Source organism: Delphinapterus leucas, chromosome 1 (assembly GCF_059928025.1).
Source record: "Delphinapterus leucas isolate spDelLeu-1000000601 "Yukka" chromosome 1, BTC_Dleu_Yukka2, whole genome shotgun sequence".
Lineage (NCBI taxonomy): Eukaryota > Metazoa > Chordata > Mammalia > Artiodactyla > Monodontidae > Delphinapterus > Delphinapterus leucas.
The window spans coordinates 102,080,897-102,102,209 of record NC_143129.1 but is presented as its reverse complement, the minus strand read 5'-3'; the positions used below and the strand labels follow the sequence as shown (position 1 = coordinate 102,102,209).

Genomic DNA, 21,313 nt, shown 5'->3' with positions numbered 1-21,313 from the left:
ATCAGGGTGATGGTGGCCTCGTAGAAAGAGTTTGGGAGTGTTCCTCCCTCTGCTATATTTTGGAAGAGTTTGAGAAAGATAGGTGTTAGCTCTTCTCTAAATGTTTGATAGAATTCGCCTGTGAAGCCATCTGGTCCTGGGCTTTTGTTTGTTGGAAGACTTTAAATCACAGTTTCAATTTCAGTGCTTGTGATTGGTCTGTTCACATTTTCTATTTCTTCCCGGTTCAGTCTCGGAAGGTTGTGCATTTCTAAGAATTTGTCCATTTCTTCCAGGTTGTCCATTTTATTGGCATATACTTGCTTGTAGTAATCTCTCATAGTCCTTTGTATTTCTGCAGTGTCAGTTGTTAGTTCTCCTTTTTTATTTCTAATTCTATTGATTTGAGTCTCCCTTTTTTCTTTATGAGTCTGGCTGATGGTTTATCAATTTTGTTTGTCTTCTCAAAGAACCAGCTTTTAGTTTTATTGATCTTTGCTATTGTTTTCTTCATTTCTTTTTCATTTATTTCTGATTTGATCTTTATGATGTCTTTCCTTCTTCTAACTTTGGGGGTTTTTTTGTTCTTCTTTCTCTAATTGCTTTAGGTGTAAGGTTAGGTTGTTTATTTGAGACATTTCTTGTTTCTTAAGGTAGGATTGTATTGCTATAAATTTCCCTCTTAGAACTGCTTTTGCTGCATCCTGTAGGTTTTGGGTCGTCATGTTTTCATTGTCATTTGTTTCTAGGTATTTTCTGATTTCCTCTTTGATTTCTTCAGTGATCTCTTGGTTATTAAGTAGTGTATTGTTTAGCCTCCATGTGTTTGTAGTTTTTACAGATTTTTTCCTGTAATTGATATCTAGTCTCATAGGGTGTGTTTGGAAAAGATACTTGATACGATTTCAATTTTCTTAAATTTGCCAAGGCTTGATTTGTGACCCAAGATATGATCTATCCTAGAGAATGTTTCAGGGGCACTTGAGAAGATTGTGTATTCTGTTGTTTTTGGATGGAATGTCCTATAAATATCAATTAAATCCATCTTGTTTAATGTATCATTTAAAGCTTGTGTTTCCTTATTTATTTTCATTTTGGATGATCTGTCCATTGGTGAAAGTGGGTGTTACAGTCCCCTACTATGATTATGTTACTGTCGATTTTTCCTTTTATGGCTGTTTGTATATGCCTTATGTACTGAGGTGCCCCTATGTTGGGTGCATAAATATTTACAATTGTTATATCTTTTTGGATTGATCCCATGATCATTATGTAATGTCCTTCTTTGTCTCTTATAATAGTCTTTGTTTTAAAGTCTATTTTGTCTGATATGAGAATTGCTACTCCAGCTTTCTTTGATTTCCATTTGCATGGATTATCTTTTTCCATCCCCTCACTTTCAGTCTGTATGTGTCCCTAGGTCTGAAGTGGGTCTCTTGTAGACAGCATATATAGAGGTCTTGCTTTTGTATTCATTCAGTCAGTGTATGTGTTTTGGTTGGAGGATTTAATCCATTTACATGTAAGGTAGTTATCGATATGTACGTTCCTATTACTATTTTCTTAATTGTTTTGGCTTTGTTATTGTAGGTCTTTTCATTCTCTTCTGTTTCCTGCCTAGAGAAGTTCTTTTAGCATTTGTTGTAAAGCTGGTTTGGTGGTGCTGAATTCTCTAAACTTTTGCTTGTCTGTAAAGGTTTTAATTTCTCTGTCAGATCTGAATGAGATCCTTGCTGGGTAGAGTAATCTTGGTTGTAGGTTTTTCTCCTTCATCACTTTAAATATGTCATACCACTCCCTCTGGCTTCTAGAGTTTCTGCTGAAAGACCAGCTGTTAACCTTATGGGGATTCCCTTGTATGCTATTTGTTGTTTTTCCCTTGCTGCTTTTAGTATTTTTTATTTGTATTTAATTTTTGATAGTTTCATTAATATGTGTCTTGGCATGTTTCTCCTTGTATTTATCCTGCATGGGACTCTCTATGCTTCCTGGACTTGATTAACTATTTCCTTTCACATATTAGGGAAATTTTTAACTATAATCTCTTCAAATATTTTCTCAGTCCCTTTCTTTTTCTCTTCTTCTTGGACCCGTATAATTCGAATGTTGGTGCATTTAATGTTGTCCCAGAGGTCTCTGAGACTGTCATCAATTCTTTTCATTCTTTTTTCTTTATTCTGCTCTGCAGTAGTTATTTCCACTATTTTACCTTCCAGGTCACTTATCCGTTTTTCTGCCTCAGTTATTCTGCTATTGATCACTTCTAGAGAATTTTTAATATCATGTATTTTGTTGTTCATCACTGTTTGTTTGCTCTGTAGTTCTTCTAGGTCCTTGTTAAACGTTTCTTGTATTTTCTCCATTGTATTTCCAAGATTTGGATCATCTTTACTATCATTATTCTGAATTATTTTTCAGGTAGACTGCCTATTTCCTCTTTACTTGTTAGGTCTGGTGGGTTTTTACCTTGCTCCTTCATCTTCTGTGTGTTTCTCTGTCTTCTCATTTTGCTTAACTGACTGTGTTTGGGGTCTCCTTTTTGCAGGCTGCAAGTTCGTGGTTCCCGTTGTTTTTGGTGTCTGTTCCCAGTGGCTAAGGTTAGTTTAGTGGGTTTTGTAGGCTTCCTCGTGGAGGGGACTATTGCCTGTGTTCTGGTGGATGAGGCTAGATCTTGTCTTTCTGGTGGGCAGGTCCACTTCTGGTGGTGTGTTTTGGGGTGTCTGTGGCCTTATTATGATTTTAGGCAGCCTATCTGCTAATGGATGGGGTTGTGTTCCTGTCTTGGTAGTTGTTTGGCATAGGGTGTCCAGCACTGTAGCTTGTTGGTCGTTGAGTGGAGCTCTGTCTTGGTGTTGAGATGGACATCTCTTGGAGATTTTTGCTGTTTGATATTATGTGGAGCTGGGAGGTCTGTTGTGGACCAGTGTCCTGAACTTGGCTCTCCCACCTCAGAGACACAGCCCTGACGTCTGGCTGGAGCACCAAGAGCCAGCCTTTCATCCACACGGCTCAGAATAAAAGGGGGAAAAAAGAGAAAGAAAGAAAGAAGAAGGTAAAATAAAATAAAATAAAATAAAGTTATTAAAATAAAAAATAATTATTAAAATAATTTTGTTAAGTAATAAAAACATAAAAAAAGAAAGTAGAGAGCAACCAAACCAAAAAACAAATCCACCAATGATAACAAGTGCTAAAAACTATGCTAAAAAAAAAAAAAAAATGGACACACAGAACCCAGGACAAATGGTAAAAACAAAGCTATACAGACAAAATCACAGACAGAAGTATACGCATACACCCCCACAAAAAGAGAAAAGGGGGAAAAATACATATATCATTTCTCCCAAAGTCCATCTCCTCAATTTGGAATGATTTGTTGTCTATTCAGGTATTCCACAGATGCAGGGTATATCAAGTTGAATGTGGAGGTTTAAGAGGCTGCTGGGAGAAATTTCCCTTTCTCTTCTTTGTTCACACAGTTCCTGGGGTTCAGCCTTGGATTTGGACCTGCCTCTGCGTGTAGGTCGCCTGAGGGCATTTGTTCTTCGCTCAGATAGGACGGCGTTAAAGGAGCAGCTGATTCGGGAGCTGTGGCTCACTCAAGCCGGGGGGAGGGAGGGGTACGCAATGTTGGGCGAGCCTGCGGCAGCAGAGGCCGGCATGATGTTGCATCAGCCCGAGGCGTGCTGTGTGTTCTCCCGGGGAAGTTGTCCTTGGATCACGGGACCCTGGCAGTGGCAGGCTGCACAGGCTCCCGGGAGGGGAGGTGTGGATAGTGACCTGTGCTTGCACACAGGCTTCTTGGTGGCTGCAGCAGCTGCCTTAGCGTCTCATGCCCGTCTCTGGGGTCCGCGCTTTTAGCCGCGGCTCGTGCCTGTCTCTGGAGCTCCTTTAAGCAGCGCTCTTAATCCCCTCTCCTCATGCACCAGGAAACAAAGAGGAAAGAAAAAGTCTCTTGCCTCTTCAGCAGGTGCAGACTTTTCCCGCACTCCCTCCCTGCTAGCTGTGGCGCACTAGCCCCCTTCAGGCTGTCTTCACGCCGCCAACCCCAATCCTCTCCCTGGGATCCAACCGAAGCTCGAGCCTCAGCTCCCAGCCCCCGTCCATCCTGACGGGTGAGCAGACAAGCCTCTCGGGCTGGTGAGTGCCGGTCAGCACCGATCCTCTGTGCAGGAATCTCTCTGCTTTGCCCTCAGCACCCCTGTTGCTGCATTGTCCTCCATGGCTCTGAAGCTTCCCCCTCCGCCACCCTCATTCTCTGCCCACGAAGGGGCTTCCTAGTGTGTGGAAACTTTCCCTGCTTCACAGCTCCCTCCCAGTGGTGCCAGTGCCGTCCCTATTCTTTTGTCTCTGTTTTTTCTTTTTTCTTTTTCCCTACCCAGGTACGTGGGGAGTTTCCTGCCTTTTGGGAGGTCTGAGGTCTTCTGCCACCGTTCAGTAGGTGTTCTGTAGGAGTTGTTCCACGTGTAGATGTATTTCTGATTTATCTGTGGGGAGGAAGGTGACCTCCGCGTCTTACTCTTCTGCCATCTTGAAGCTCTTCTCCTCATTCTCCTTACGTATATTCTGCCACTGCCTTCTGGACTGCAGAGTTTCCTTTGAAAAATCGGTTGATAACCTATGGGGATTCCTTTGTGTGTTATTTTTTGTTTTTCCCTTTCTGCTTTTAATAGTTTTTCTTTGAATTTAATTTTTGTTAGTTTGATTAGCATGTGTCTTGGTGTGTTTTTCCTAGGGTTTATTCTGTATGGAACTCTCTGTGCTTCCTGGACTTGGGTGACTATTTCCTTTCCCATGTTAGGGAAGTTTTCAACTATAATCTCTTCAAATATTTTCTCAGACCCTTTCTTTTTCTCTTCTTCTTCTGGGACCCCTCCAGTTTGAATGTTCGTGCATCTAGTGCTACTCCAGAGGTCTCTGAGATTGTCCTCAATTCTTTTCATCCTTTTTTCTTTATTCTGCTCCTTGCAGGTATTTCCATCATTTTGTCTTCCAGCTCACTTCCGTTCTTCTGCCTCAGTTATTCTGCTGTTGATTCCTTCTAGTGTATTTTTCATTTCAGTCATTGTGTTGTTCATCTCTGTTTGTTTGTTCTTTAGTTCTTCTAGATCTTGTTAAACATTTCTTGTATTTTCTCAATCTGTGCCTCCATTCTATTTCCAAGATTCTGGATCATCTTTACTGTCATTGCTCTGAATTCTTTTTTAGGTAGATTGCCTTTTTTCTCTTCATTTATTTGGTCTTGTAGGTTTTTACCTTGCTCCTTCATCTGTGACATCCTTTTTTCTGTCTCTTTTTTTTTGTTATGAGTGGGATTTTGTTCCTGTCTTACTGATTGTTTGGCCTGAGGCTTCCAACAGTGGAGTTTGTAGGCTATTGTGTAGAGCTAAGTTTTGGTGCTGAGATGAGGAACTTTGTGAGACCTCATTCTGATGACTATTCCCTGGGGTCTGAGGTTCTCTGTTTGTCCAGTGGTTCGGACTCGGACCTCCCACCGCAGGAGCTTCAGCCTGACCCCCGGCTTGTGAACTAAGGTCCTGCAAGTTGTGTGGGATGGCCAAAAAAAAAAAAATAGAATAACAAAGTAAAAAAAATTTAGATTAGGAAACTGACAGATATGTTAGAAAGAATATAAAAATAAAAATAGAGATGAATCAACAACCGGAAGGTACATCAGTACCACAATAGTAAAAAAGAGGAGGAGGGAAAAGAAAAATAAATAAATAAAGGAAAAGGCCTTGGCTGTGGAGGGCAGGGCCTAAGCAAGGGCAAGGTTTGGGCGGTGGGTAGGGCCAATGCTCAGGACCCACAGGGCTGGAAAAGGCCCTGGGGGCTGTGGAGGGTGGGGCTTAGGCTCAAGGAACATAAGGGGCCCAGGTGTGCCCCCCATCCCTGGTCTCAGAGAGCAGGGGACCTCACCTGGGAGGCCAGCAGACTTCCTGGGCCTCAGTGAGTGGGGCAGATGCCCTCCTCTCCTCTCCTGCTCCTCCGGTCTGGGAGGGCTCCTCCTGCCTACCTCTCCTGATCTCCCCAGCCTCCCTCCTATGCCCCCAGTGGTGGGGGGCAGCCTTGGAGTGCAGGGAACCGGCCTAGGAGCTCAGCAGGCTCCCCCAGGCCCGAGTTGCCAGGACAATTGCCCTCCGCACCTCTCCCACTCCTCCCAGATGCCTCCTCCCACCTGCCTCTCCTGATCTCCCCAGCCTCCTTCTTATGGCCCCAGGACCCACGTGGCCTTGATGGGGCTTTGGAGAGGGGGTACCGGCTTGGGAGCTCAGCAGGCTCCCTGGAGGGCCAGGTGATCGCCCTCCACTCCTCTCCTGCTCTTCCTGGAGAGTCCCTCCTGCCTGCCTCTCCTGATCTCCCTGGCCTCAGGGGCACCGATCCTGTCTGGCCTCCACTTCTGCTCCCTCCTCAGTCCCCCCACATCCTACTGGTTCACTTGGGGGTTCCTCCCATCTCCTTGGGCGTCAGAGTCCCCCACTGGTGGCTGGCAGGTGCCCTAATCGTGGGGAGATGCTAACTCCGCGTCTTCCCACACCGCCATCTTCATTCTATCACTTTTGTTTCTGTGGAGAGAGGAAAAAGAAATTGCAATTTGTAAAAACCCTTTGAAGAACATTTTGATCATGATCGTAACCAATACATCCTTGAAAATCATTTCTAATTATATTAATTTCTCCTACATACCAGAAATTGGGTTCAACATAAGAAATATGTTGACACAAAAGTTTCCAAAAAATTTAAGAGCCTCAAGAAAGGAAACTTGAGCACTTCTGTTGGCTTGGTTCTTAGTGGATTGTGTGCTGTCATAAGGGCCAGGACCATGTCTGTTTTATTCGTCACCTTATCCCCAGCTTCTAGCACAGTACTTGGCAGGTAGTAGCTGCTCCATCAATACCTATTGGCTGAGGAAATAATGAAATCCTGGTCTCTGAAGGAGTTACATAGAGGTTAGGACCACCTGGTGGAGATAGTATTGAAACAGTCATGAGTTAGGCAGCTAATGGGGCCTGATGATGCTTATGGTGTCTTCTTACTTTGATTCTATAATTCCTTATTCTACGATAAGTTGAAAAAAACCTCACCATTTACATAGCCTTAAAAAAATGACCATGATAATATAATCAGTTACGCTGACTCAGAGTCACACACACAAAGTTTTTTTTTTTTAATTAATTATTTTTTTGTTGCATTGGGTCTTGCTGTGTGTGGGCTTTATCTAGTTGCAGCGAGTGGGGACTACTCTTTGTTGCAGTGCACAGGCTTCTTGTTGCGGTGGCTTCCCTTGTTGCAGAGCACAGGCTCTAGGCGCATGAGCTTCAGTAGTTGTGGCACGTGGGCTCAGTAGTTGTGGTGCACGCGCTTAGTTGCTCCGTGGCATGTGGGATCTTCCCGGGCCAGGGCTTGAACCCACGTCCCCTGCGTTGGAAGGCAGATTCTTAACCACTGCACCACCAGGGAAGTCCACAAACTGTTAACTGAAGGTTCATCTCAGCCTGGGCTGGAGCTAAGGATGGGGAGCATGGGGACACCTGACAGCTGATTTTTTTTTTAAGTTAGTTTATATATTTAAAAGAATTTATTTATTTACTTTTGGCTGAACTGGCTCTTTGGTGTGGCACACAGGCTTCTCTGGTTGCGGTATGTGGGCTTAGTTGCGGCGAAATGTGGGATCTTAGTTCCCCAACCAGGGATCGAACCTGGGCTCCCCCTGCATTGGGAGCGTGGAGTCTTAACCACTGGACCACCAGGGAAGTCCCTGACAGCTGATATTTTGCAAGTGCTTGTCTGGAACCAGTATTGCCTTAACAATGTTCACAGTGACGGTCATTCTCAAAGGCCCTCGGGGGTTGAACTCTCCATAATTTTCAAGATACTTGCTCTGACTTTTATATATATTTTTACGTATGTTTATTTTGATCCTATGATCTATTTTTTTAAAATTTCTTGAGTTAGAATTATCTTTCAACCGCCCCCCCCCCCCCCCCGCCGCCACCCAATCATGAAAAAGCATTACATTATTGCCTGGGTTTAAAAATCTTGTATTATATTTGAAACCATAGCAACTTCTGGACAGGGTTTAATTTCAGAGTTTTTGTGGGTACATTTGCTGTATTTTGTATTTCTTGTTGTGTTTCCCTTTCTTACAGCTGGTCTTGGAAGAACAGGGACCTTGATAGCCTGTTATGTCATGAAACATTACAGGTTTACACACGCGGAAATAATTGCTTGGATCAGAATATGCCGGCCCGGCTCTATTATAGGACCCCAGCAGCACTTCCTGGAAGAGTAAGTATAGTGTCTCCATTATCACATGATGTTCTTGTTCCTGATTATTTCTGCCGCTTGTTCCCTGGTTGTGGACTATGTCAAGCCCGTGGTTGTGAAATGGCTGCATTGTTAGAGAAGGCTGTACCTCTAATGGAACGTTGTTGATTTGACAGCTAATGCATTCTAACTTTGTACCTTTTATATTTCTTAGATCAGGTGAGAGTGAGGAGAAAATCACAGAGCCGTCTCTGCCTACCTTTTTTCTGTCATTTTCTATGTGTGATCTGGCTACAGTGCAATTTTCTTATGTCAGCCCACTTGGCACTTTTCATTCTTTTTTTTTGTTTGCACATCTAAAAGCAGAATGAGAAAAAACACACTACAGAGGTCAGTCCAGGATTTCGATGACATTGCCGCTCCTTTGACAACTAACTAAGCTGCTCATGTAGCTGCAGCTTATGAGTTACCAAGGAAGAAATAAAGAAGACTGGGTTTTAGTCCTGGCTATACCACTAACTAGCTTTATGACCATTATTTAGAAGAATACTTATAAATTCCTTCTTTCATCTGTTCACGTACTCATTCATTAACTGTTTGTCAAACCCCAGCCGGCAAGGCGGAGAGGTTTAACCTGTAAGAGTACAATCCTTTCTGATTTCCCCTTAAAATTTCCGAAATTACCATTAATTTACCCATTAAGAAAATGAAGAGATGAAATTAGCACTAGCTGATTGAGGTCTAGCTCTAAAATCAATTGGTGATGTCTTATACTGAAATTTCATTTTTTCTTTTTATTCTGGTGTGGATCTATACGGAATAGCATTCTTTTCCAGATAATTCCTTTCCCATTTAAATCATTTTATGTCGGTGAGAAACAAATGATCATGAATTTCATAGAAAGATGCTGTAAGCAAGCTTTAAGCATCTGAAATGGATAAAAGGATTTGAAATAGCCTACTGAGCAGTTACTTTAATTGCCAATCCCAGAGGGAATAAGTGATAGGAGAAGACATGCTGAAACATGTGCAGTTATACCTTAGCTTAAAAGAATGAGGTGGAAGTGTAATGAATACACAAGGAAAAAATACCCAAGAACAGGATCATTAAGAAGACAAGTTCCTAGGTTTTTGGCCTGTGAGATACAAATAAAATAATTATATTATTTTAGAGCTTTCTTCTTGTCAGATTCTCTGCCAGAGGTTTCCATTATTTTGCATTATGTGTGCCTACAGCATGGGACTTTGTGCTGTGTATCTGCCAGGGGCTTGTTGTACTAATTACTTACTAAAGTTGGATAAATGGCCTTAGGGTTAGAAAACAAAAAAACATTCCTAAACCTGGATCTTTAAGCCATCTCTTAAAATCATTGTTTGGCAGAATGTTCATTCATTAGGTACCTACCGAATACTCACCTTGCCCCCGGCTCTCTGCTAGGCACAGTTCACAAGGTGAGGAGATTTTCCTGAGAACGCCACTGGTCAAATTCACCTAGATGCCTCAGGCCGCCAGATGCCACAACCTTCCCACTTCATGCCTGCATACTCCTCCTTCCTACTCCCTACTCTGCCTTCTCTCTCTGCCATGTCTCAAAATAATAACAGAAGAAATTAGGGTTATGAGGCAAAGGCATTCTAAGTTGAAGACTTTTTCATTTATAGATACTTAAGCGGCAAAACTTAGGTTATTTACTTAGGTGTGAGTCAATACTGTAGTTTTCTACTATCTGTGAATCTGAGGTGCAGGAATGACTTCCTTATATAACGAGATATTAAAATCAGTTATTACTAATGTTTAGGTCAGAACCTTCCTGAAGGCAGGTTCTCGATCTGAGGCACTATATCTTCTATATTTTGCAGTATTTCCTATAGAGCCATTTCTATGGAGAAATGTCTGCATTACTCATGGGCTTTCACAGGCTTTTCTGATTGCCTCCTTCTACGTATTGGTCTATGGCCTAATTTACTTTATGCCTCTAAGTGGCACCAGACGTAGTATTTTGCTTTACTTAATTGTGTACACTTATTTTGTTTTCTCCTTCTCTCCTATTTTCCTTATTCAAGACTATGTGTTTTGCAAATATTTTCTCCCATTCTGAGGGCTGTCTTTTCATGCTTTGCGATGACCTAGAGGGGTGGGATAAGGAGGGTGGGAGGGAGGCTCAAGAGGGAGGGGATATGGGGATATATGTATGCATATGGCTGATTTGTTGTACAACAGAAACTAACACAGTATTGTGAAGCAATTATACTCCAATAAAGATTACAAAAAGCCCAGCTCACTAAAAAAATAAAAAGAGACTATGTCCTGATGTACCTCATGGCAGAAGACATACTTTACTGTGTTAGTGACATTCATTCTTTCAACAGATGTATGTCAGGTGCACACTCTCTGCCAGGCAATGCTCCTGATCCTGGGGCTGCAACAGTGAATGCAACAGACGAGGTCCTTTCCTCCCAGGGTGTCAGTATCTCTAGTGGAAGGAACACACAATAAACAAGTGTATAAGTTTATATACAAGATGATTTCTGACAGGGACATGACAATAGAGGCCAGCAGCAGGGGAGGGGGATGACTGGTGGGGGAAAGCCGTTCTGGTTGGTGTGAAATAGTATCTTAATTTGTATTTTCCTGATGACTCATGATCTTGAACACCTTTTATATATGTATCTCCTTTGTGAGGTGTTTGGACCAAGTCTTTACCCAGTAAAAATTTTTTTCTGTGGTAGTTCTTTATTTTTTAATTAAAAATATTTGTTGAAGTTAATATAAAACCATTATTTTTCACAGTACTATATACAGAGCTGATGTTGTTATTCTACAAATTATTTAATATTAGGAAAAGCAGTTAAGGTTGTATCTGGCAGCTTTACAAGAGCACTTTTGCTTTTCAGTGAGATTTTTTTTTTTTAATTGAGGCATGATGGACATAAAACATTATATTAGTTTCAGGTGTACAACATAATGATTCAATATTTGTATATATATTTTAGATATGAGTTCTTTGTCAGATGTATGTGCTGTATGTTTTTTAATGAGCAAAATTAAAAATTTTGCTGAAACTGATTTTTAAAAATTAACTTCTTATCCTGCAACCTTACTATTTTCATTCATTAGTTCTGGTAATTTTTTTTTTTTCCTTTTTTCTCGTTGCTAAGATTTCCATTACAGTGTTAGTTAGAAGTGGTGAAAATGGACATCCTTGTCTTGTTCTCAGTCTTAGGGGGAAGGCATTCAGTCTTTCATCGTTAAGTATGACGTTAGCTGTGGGGTTTTCATAGATGACCTTTATCTGAATGAGGAAATTACCTTCTCTTTTTAGTTTGAGAATTTTTATTAATAATGGGTTTTGAATTTTGTCAGTTTTTTTCTACATTTATCAAGATAATCATAATCTTCTAATGTGAATTACATTGATTTTTGAATGTGGAGCTATGATGTGCATGATGTGCTATTATTTTTTCATATGGCTGGATTCAATATGCTAATATTTGTTAAGGATTTCTGTATCTGTATTCATGAAGGACATTGGTATGTAATTTTCTTTTCTTTAATACTTTGGTTAAGTTTTGGTATCAGGGTTATGCTGGCTTCATAAAACAAGTTGTGAAGCATTTCCTTTTCTATTTTCTACAAAGAATCTATGTATAAGACAATATTGGATTTGAGGGTGTGGGATGGGAAATTAGGGGATAAGAGAGTCATTTGGAAATAAGGGCCTGGTTGATGTTGGATTACCTGGAAGTGTTGATCGTCTGGTGTGACAAAGGTAGACCAGGATGTGAGACATGATGGGTTTTGTTCTGAAAAGCTTTTAGAGCCAGGTGGGTCATCAGTAGAGGCCAGAGGGTACGAGTCCTCTGATGACTTTCTACCTAGCAACTTCTGGGGTGTGGTAACCAAGGGGATGAGGGACCACTTGCTTAGGTGGGTAGCAGAGGAGCATGAGGCACCAAGGTAGTCTCCGCTCCTCTGCAGAGCGGTGCTGTGGTCTGCTGGAGGAGGTGCTGGGTCACAGGGAGCCTGGGGGACTCTGGTGGTCAAGCACTTCTGTTCAGTTCCTTCCCTGACTTTTTCTAACCATCCTGCTGGGCAAGGTTATTTAACATGCCTTTCTCTAACCATTCCAAACATGACCTCAAGCCTTCTTCCAAGCTACGTTTTATGCCAGTAGTGATTTTTCTCTTACCTTTCTCATGTTGCTCCTATTAGCTGATAAAAGTTTACTTCCTCTGTTACATATAAACCGTGAGAGGGAAAGGGTTCATTTATGGTTCTACTTTCTTTTAACAAGCTCCTAATGATAAAACTTTAAAATAATTTTCCATCTTGAACATTACTGTTACAATTTTCTGTTGGTTTTAAGTTTTTTTCAGTGGTCTTTAATATACCTGTCCATATCATTCTTGTCCCAGATTGCAGGGATGCCTCCTTTTCTCCCTCATTTCCTGCCTTCCTTCCTTCAACGACTATTTGTTGAAAGCCACTGGTAGGCAGTGTTCTTTGCACCTGGTAAGCTGCAGTGAAAGAGTAATTTCTGACCTATAGAGATGGAAGAAAAAGAAAGAGGACGAGGAGAGGGGGAAGGGGGAGGGGAGGAAGAAGAAGGTGGGGGAGGGTTGATTGGTTGTGTGGTTAATAAAAAAATGCATAAATTATATAGTTTCTCTGACCATGATTGGTGTGATGCAGAAAAATGAAGCACAGAAGAATAGGAGAAGGAAGAGAAGGCAGTTTTAAATAGCGTGGTAGTGGTGGGGCTCATTGAAGACTTTTGAGCAAAGATCTCGAAGAACTGATAGAATAAATCGTGGGTGTTTTGGAGAAGAGGGTTTTCCTCTGAGGGAACAGCTGCTGAGGCTCTGAGTGGGAATGTGTCTGAGGCCACCATGGCTGATGGGGAGAGCAAGGGAGATGAGGCCAAGAGGAAAAAGTCAGATCAGGCATCCTTCTAGGCCTTTGTAGGAGTTTGGCTTTTCTTTGCATGAGATGAAAAGTCAGCAGAGGGTTTTGAGCAGAGGAGTGAAGTGATCCAACTATAATACACACACACACACACACACACACACTTTTTTAATTAAAATTTTTACTTTGGGATAATTGTAGATTAACACGCAGTTGTAAGAAATGACAGAAAGAACTCTTGTGTACCCTTTACCCACTTTCTCCTAATGCTACCATCTAGCAAAACTATAGTATAATATCACAATCAGGATATTGACATTGATACAGTTAAGATATAACATTTCCATCACTGCAAGAATCCCTCACATTGCCTTTTTATAGCTACTCTCACTTCCTCCCTGCCCACATCCCCTCCTTGACTCCTGACAACTGCCAATCTGTCCTTCCTTTATATATTTTGTCATTTCAAGAGTGTTATATATATGGAATTATAGAGCATGTAACCTTTCGGGCTTGGTGTTTTTCACTCAGTATAATTCTCTGGAGATTCCTCCAGGGTGTTGCATGTAGCAATAATTGTTCCTTTTTGTGGCTGAGTAGCATTCCAAGGTATGAATGTACTGCTGTCTGTTAACCATTCACCTGTTGAAGGATAGCTGAACTGTTTCCAGTTTTCAGCTATTATGAATAAAGATGCTATAAATGTTCATGTACAGGTTTGTTCAAACGTAAGTTTTCATTTCTCTGGGTTAAGTGCCCAAAAGTGCAATTGCTGGATTGTATGGTACGTGTTTAGTTTTATAAGAAATGTCAAACTGTTTTCCAGAGTGGCTGTACCATTTTACATTTTCACCAGCAGTGTTTGAGTGATAGAGTTTCTCTTCATATTTGCCAGCATTTTTTTTCAGCCATTCTGCTAGGTGTGTAATGATATATCTTTGTGGGTTTGGTTTGCATTGAAATTGTAACTGTAAGTAATAATGAACAACTTTTCATGTACTTATTTGCCATCCCTATAACTTTTTGATGAAGCATCTGTTCAAATCTTTTGTTTATTCTTTGAGTGATTTGTTTTCTTATTATTGAGTTTTGAGAGTTCTTTAATGTTCTAGGTACTAGTCCTTTGTCTGATAAATGGTTTGCAGATATTTTCTCTGTCTGTAACTTGTCTTTCATCCTCTTAATAGAATCTTTCACAGAGCAAAAGTTTTAAATTTTGATGAAGTCCAATTTATCAGTTTTTTCCTTTTTTAGATCATGCTTTTAGTATCAGATCTAAGATCTCTTTGCTTAGCCATAGATCCCATAGTCATAAGTTTATGACTCCTTTTGAGTTACTTTTGTGTAAGATGTGAGACTTAGGTCAAGGTTCTTTTTTTTTTTTTTTTTTTGCCTATAGATGTCCAGTTGTTGTGGCACCATTTGTTGAAAAGGTTATTTTTTCTCCATTGAATTACTTTTACATCTCTGTCAACAATTAGATGGGCATATTTCTTTGTTCTTTATTCTGTTCCATTGATGTATTTTTCTATTCTTCCTCCAATACTGTACTCTCTTGATACTGTACTTATATAGAGAGCCTTAACAGAAGAATGACTCCTCCCATTTTTCATTCTTTAACAAAATTGTCTTAGCAATGCCAGTTTATTTTCTTTTCCATATAAATTTTAGAATAATCTTGTCCACATCTACAAAAATATCATTCTGCAATTTTGATGCAAATGTGTTAAATCTCTATATCAGTTTTGGGAGAATTGACATCTTTACTGTTGTTGAGTCTTCTAATCCATAAACACAATATGTCTTTTCATTTATTTATATCTTCTTTGATTTCTTTCATCATCATTGTTTAGCTTTCATCATATAAGTCCTGTTTTGTTAGATTTACACCTAAGTATTTCAATTTTTTTGAGTGATTATAAATGATACCGTTTTTTTAATTTCAGTGTCCATGTATTAATTGCTCATACGTAGAAATACAATTGACTTTCTATCTATACTTATTTTGTATCCTGAAATTTAAGAAAGAGAGAGAAAGAAATGTGTGTGAATTCCTGGGGATTGCTGCATAGACAATCATGTCATCTACAAATAGGGAGAATTTTGTTACCTTTCCAATCTCTATGTCTTTTACTTCCCTTTTTTCCCTTGGTGCACCAGCTAGAACTTGAATAATTGTGGCGAAAACAGACACCCTTCCCTTGTTCCCAGTCTTGGTGGGGGAAAATATCCAGGCATTCACCATGAAATATTAATTGGAGGTTTATCAAGTTGAGGAGGTTCCCCTCTATTTCTGTATTTCTGAGAGTTCTTATTATAAGCAGGTGTTGAATTTTGTCAAACGCTTTTTCTTCATTGATATGATCATGTGATTTTCTTCTTTAGCCTGTTAATATGGTGGGTTACACTGATTTTTTAAAAATATTGAATGAGACTTACATCTCTGGAATAAACCCCACTTGATCTTATAAATGGGGAGTTTGCAAATATGATCAAGTAAAAGATCTCAGAGCGAAGAGATTATTCTGATGGGTTCAGTGTAATCACAGGGACACAGGAGGAGTCAACTAGACAAGAAGGTGATGTGATGATAGAAACAGAGATTGGATTGAAGCTGGAGGACGGGACCATACACCAAGGAGTATGGGCAGCCACTGGTGGCTGAAAAAGGCAAGGAAACAGATTCTCCCTTCATAGTCTCCAGAGCGAACCAACCCTGCCAACAATTTGACTTTAGCTCAGTGAAGCTGATGATGGACCCCTGACCTCCACAACTGTACGAAAGTAAATATGTGTTCTTCTAAGCCACTAAGCTTGTGGTAATTTGTGATAGCAGCTTTGTTCAGAGAAGAAACTAATACATCTGTGTACATTGTATACATTTGGGTAGATAGTCAGTAAATATGTACAGTAAGATACACAGATCCTAATTTGAACATGTATATTCCAGACTGCTCTTATTCATCATATTTCTACTTTGGAGTATTTGATGTAGTAGAGTTGCATGATTGACATGTTATTTAAGGAAGATTGGGCTGCAGCAATGTATAAGATGAATAGAATGGAGGGAGATTGTAGTCAGAGAGGCTAAAAAGGAGACTACTACTAAAATCTAGGGGACGGGGACTTGTCAAAGGGGCTGGAAGTTAGACCGAAGAATTAGAGATGGGCACCAGGGCATTTCAAGGAAATCAATCTCAGGCTTTGGAGACTGACTAACGATATGAGAAATGAAGAGCATGATGTCAGTGATGACGTAGAAGCATGAATAAGTAACAGGTTCATTAGGAAAGAAAGAGGATTAAAAAGTTTTCTAATAGGTTTTCATCTGTCGAAAATGACTGAACAAGTTAGAGGGATTGTATTCTTTCAGAAGTGAAAAATCCAGTCAGTGCTTTTTAGATAATGTTAATTCTAAATCTGTGACTTTAGGAAAGCTGGTTCGTCACATCGTGCTAGTCCTTGAACACCAAAGTGTACCCAGGTGTTGATTTCTATGCCTTGAAGAAATCTTCCTCTTAATGTCACCAGCAGTAAGAGAGATGTTTATTAACATCCTTGTGAACTGATGAATTTATGTATTGGCTGATCAAGACATCCCTTTTGTAACGGACTGAAATTTTATATTTAAATTTTTTTCTAGCATATAAATAAAGCTATTTGCAAAACAACCATCAGGTGTTTTTCTTCTACTTGAAGTTCGTATTCTTAAGCTAAAAATACCATTCTGCACCCAAAGTATGTCTTCTACCAAATATCCTCAAAGTTCTTAAAATGCTGCACAACCATGCCTCTTTTGTTACTGAGACAAGTCTAAACTCATCCTTCTCAGAGAGAGCCTGTAGAATATATATAGTATATAGACAGGATCAGGGCTGCTTTTTTTTTTTTTTGTGGTATGAGGGCCTCTCACTGTTGTGGCCTCTCCCGTTGCGGAGCACAGGCTCCGGACACGCAGGCTCAGCGGCCGTGGCTCACGGGCCCAGCTGCTCCACGGCATGTGGGATCTTCCCGGGCCCGTGTCCCCTGCATCGGCAGGCGGACTCTCAACCACTGCGCCACCAGGGAAGCCCCAGGCTGCTTTTATGATTTGTTTTATTGAATATTCACTGTGTGATACTATGCTGACCTCTGGATCATGATCCATTGAAGCTTTCATTCATTAGAAAGGGATCCTTGAGGGACAGGTATGCAGTTCCCATGGGGACTTTCAGCTCACAGAGATCCTTTACTTATGGGAACTGATATGATGTTATTGTTTTTATTTTTTAAAATCCTCCTGAGGCAGTAAGAACTCAGAGCTTAAATCTGGATTCTGCAGGGCGTTCTGTATTTGCAAAGTAGAGCTTTCACTTTGAAGTTATCTTTAAGAAAGCAATGTTGTGGCTGAACTCTTTTGTTCCTAAACCCATAAATCAGAAATTGCCCCATTCTGCTTTATTATCATAGATATTTTCATCAACTTCCAGTAAATTGGATATTTTTCAGCATTGTAATTTAGTTATAAGCCTTTGGTTATCTGCAGTACTTCTCAGCTATTAAAGTGTGTAACATTCATTTGGGGATTTTGTGAAATGCACTTTCCAACAAGCTCCCAGGTGATAACTATGCTACTGGTCCACCAACCACATTGTGTAACAAGAGTCTGTGGCTTATTTTTACTTGTAGATATCAGCTTATTCAACATTTAGTTTGGTGCTTATGGCATTTGGTTAGTTTCACAATTGGATTGAACAACAATAGAAATTAATAGTTCAACCGCTGGTTTTTATTTCAGGAAATTACTAAAAATAAGATGAAGAAAACCTGTTCAAGAAAATGGAGAAGTGCTTAAAAATGTCTAACAATAACTGCTTGAGTTTTAAATTATAATTTATTTATAGTATTTTTTTAAGATACATGGGCTAGGTCAAGAAATATGGATTAAATTTTTTTAATGATCCTTTTTGAAGATTTAAGAACTTGTCTTTCCTAAAATACAGTACTTAAATTTTGAAATATTGTGAACAAAAGAACTTAATAATAGACAATATTGTGATTTGTTTATTAAACTAACAAGCACATTGCATAGGTTTGAGTTTGCACTGTTTATTTGACAGTCATATTTTTGCAGTAACACTCAGCTATATTGCTTTTCAGTATTTACTGTTGCATCATTTGATCCATTTATTGACTCTCAGTTGGCACTGAATCTATTGGCTAAGCAAAAATAAAATTCTAATATGGGTCTAAGTAAAAAGGATAAGGTATATGTAAGAATTTTTGGCAACGATGGCATCAGAAATTTATCTTGAAATACTCCTATCAGTTACTGAAGATAGAAGATTGAATGGTTTTTGTTTTGTTTCCTTTTTTTTCTTATTAAAATGTTTTATTTGTTGACTGAATAATGCTAGTTCTATGTTTCCTGTGTAAAAGGGTTAGAGTTGGAAAAACAAAATGTAAGCCATAAAGCATTAGGTTTACTTATAAAGTTTGTACTTTGGTATGATACCAGTGATCTAGGTCCTAATTGTGGGGTTCTATCCCTAAATGAGAATTAGCTAGTTGAATCTTTTTGGGAATTCCCTAAGTCATTTTTTTCTCTCTTGTGTATTTCAGAATCGAGAACTTTTCCCTACACCCTCATAAATTCTTTCTAAGCATCTTCCTATTAAATCTTCCATTCTTACTCTCCAAAGTAAGAATAGAACTCCTTGAATACCTGTCTCCTTCCCACCCCCTTAATCTTGGGTACTGCTGTCTAGTCTGTCTTCCTTTGATATCAGGTTAGACCATTTCATTAGTCCAATTCTTTAAACCAGGAACTACTCTGTTTCCGAAAGAGCCCTGGGGCAGTGGAAGGAGGCACACAGGGCAGATTGGTGCTCAAGTCACAGCTAGAGGAGGCCTAGGTTGAGCTAGAAAGTTGGTTGGGTTTCTATATGAAATGACCAAATGGTGGCTTTGGATGGACACTGGGGTCAGGATTAGGTCATACTAGAAAAAATATGCGTTGAGGATGGAAGAAGTGATTAAGAGGAAGAGTTAGGATGGTGTGGAGATGGGATTCGGTTACAGTCAGGAAAGTGAGAGAGAAGAGATCAGCCACAAACAGAAGAAGCTGCACTGTGGCTGCCACTGTGTTCTGAATTCAAAACCAGGAATATTTGTAACAATGCAACTGACCTGACTTTCTTTAGAGGAATTTTAAAAGCAGTTTTTGTTTTTTTTTTAAAGACTCATGAAGGTTTTATATCAGAATTAGCTATGACTTGGCTTGTAATGAGGTGAAGTTAATTAGTTTTTTTCTTATGTCCCAGGCTTGGCTAGCCCAAACCTGACTAACCTAGGGCCAGGACATGGCCAAAAATAATGACCCTAGCACTGGCTACTTTTCTCAACAAGACTCCGTTCAAAGTTACTTCAAAGCACTTGTTCTTTTTTGGTAGAGGGTCAGTTATGTCACGCTCTCTTAGAAAATGCACTACTTTACTGGGGGATTTACTTTTGAGTTGGTGTGTTAGCTTCACAGGATTTGATTTTTAAATGCTGAATACTTAAAAATACATGTTTTACTTCTTCTGTTTGAGATGAGTCTTTTAAGGAGTAATAGACACCACAATAAAAGCTAGCGTGGTTTCCACTGTCATTAAAAAAGGTATTTGCGTGAAGTGCTGCTTTTTCTTAAGGAGCACTTGAGTACAGCATCGCTCAGCAACACATAAATCAACTTTGACACCTTATCATCTGTATATTCAGGTTTCAATCAAGTCTTTCCAGTGATGGGACAGATTGAGTCTTTTAAACTGAGCAAGTGAAAGGTGTCATGTTGTCATCTTCATCTTTAGGTTGGCAGAAAGTTTATAACATTTTGGAATTAGAATTTTTTTCAATTTATCCTCTTGGGCCTCCAGCTTCTCAGCTTCTGTTCCCTCTTCATGTTTTTTATACCTAAATATCCTTACAGGGTCTTCTCTTCAGTTCTGAGATCTAAGGTAAGCCCCTTAGCATGGTGCGCAGAGCTTGCCAGGAGCTGCTTCCCTTCTCCTCTCCTATGAAGCAGAAGGGCTTTAGCCAAGCCAAACAACAGTTTTCCATGCATGCTATGTTCTTTGATATCACTGTTTCTTCAAGCCCACATTGTTTTCTTTGTTGGGGAGTACTCTTGCTGGCTAAGCCCTGCTCATCTTTCCAGATAATGTCTGGATTCTCAGACAACTTCAGTCTGATTCTTTCAGTTTGAGTTAAGGGCCCCTTCTCCTAGGCTCCTAAGCAAATCTTGGTCATAGGACTTTAATATTGGATTTCAGTTGTTTACTTGTCTCATACTAACCTGGGAATTTCTTTTTTTTTATTTCTTTTTAATTAATTTATTTTTTATTCATTTATTTATTTTTGGCTGCATTGGGTTTTCGTTGCTGCTCGTGGGCTTTCTCTAGTTGCAGCGAGCGGGGGCTGCTCTTCGTTGCTGTGTGTGGGCTTCTCATTGCGGTGGCTTCTCTTGTTGCAGAGCACAGGCCCTAGGCACACGGGCTTCAGTAGTTGTGGCTCGTGGGCTCTAGAGCACAGGCTCAGTAGTTGTGGTGCACAGGCTTAGTTGCTCCACAGCATGTGGAACCTTCCTGGACCAGGGATCGAACCTGTGTCCCCTGCACTGGCAGGTGGATTCTTAACCACTGCGCCACCAGGGAAGTCCTGGGAATTTCTTGAGGGACAGGAATTCTGTCTTATCTGTTTATCCCTGTCCTTTCTGGGGGTTTCATGCAGCTGATTTTTTCATTATCTGTGACAGGGCTGACTTTTCTTTCCTTGTGAAGAAGTAGTTCTTTATTACTGGGGGGTTTTGACCAGAGGCCCAAGACCTCTATTATTTATAAATTTAACAGTTATTTTTTTGAAGTATCCATACTGTGCCAAGGGCTGTGCTTTTGTTTACTACTACTGGAAGGATATAGATTCAAGCATCATATAAAAGGTTATGCTAGATGTAACAGTAAGTGAAAAAAGTTTGGAGGAGCAAAAAATTAAAGCAAGAATTTTTGAAGATACAAAGTATCAGGAAGGCTATTCCATGGTTTTATGAAGATTTCCACAAGGGGAGAAAAAGTTAAGAAGAGTTCGTTTTGAATACATATTTTTACAACTGGTATAGAAAAATTGCTTCATCAATTTATGTATC

General features: G+C 40.0%; 1 protein-coding gene across 6 annotated transcripts in view; it reads left to right on the top strand.

The window, feature by feature from the left end:
- Positions 1-21,313, top strand: part of CDC14A (cell division cycle 14A) — a 184,039-nt gene that overhangs the window by 123,054 nt on the left and 39,672 nt on the right. For all 6 annotated transcript variants that reach the window (XM_022584226.2, XM_089923118.1, XM_022584224.2 and 3 more), the window contains one exon: positions 8,130-8,268. In XM_022584226.2, coding sequence (XP_022439934.1) covers positions 8,130-8,268 — 139 coding nt within the window. The remainder of the gene's footprint in view (positions 1-8,129; positions 8,269-21,313) is intronic.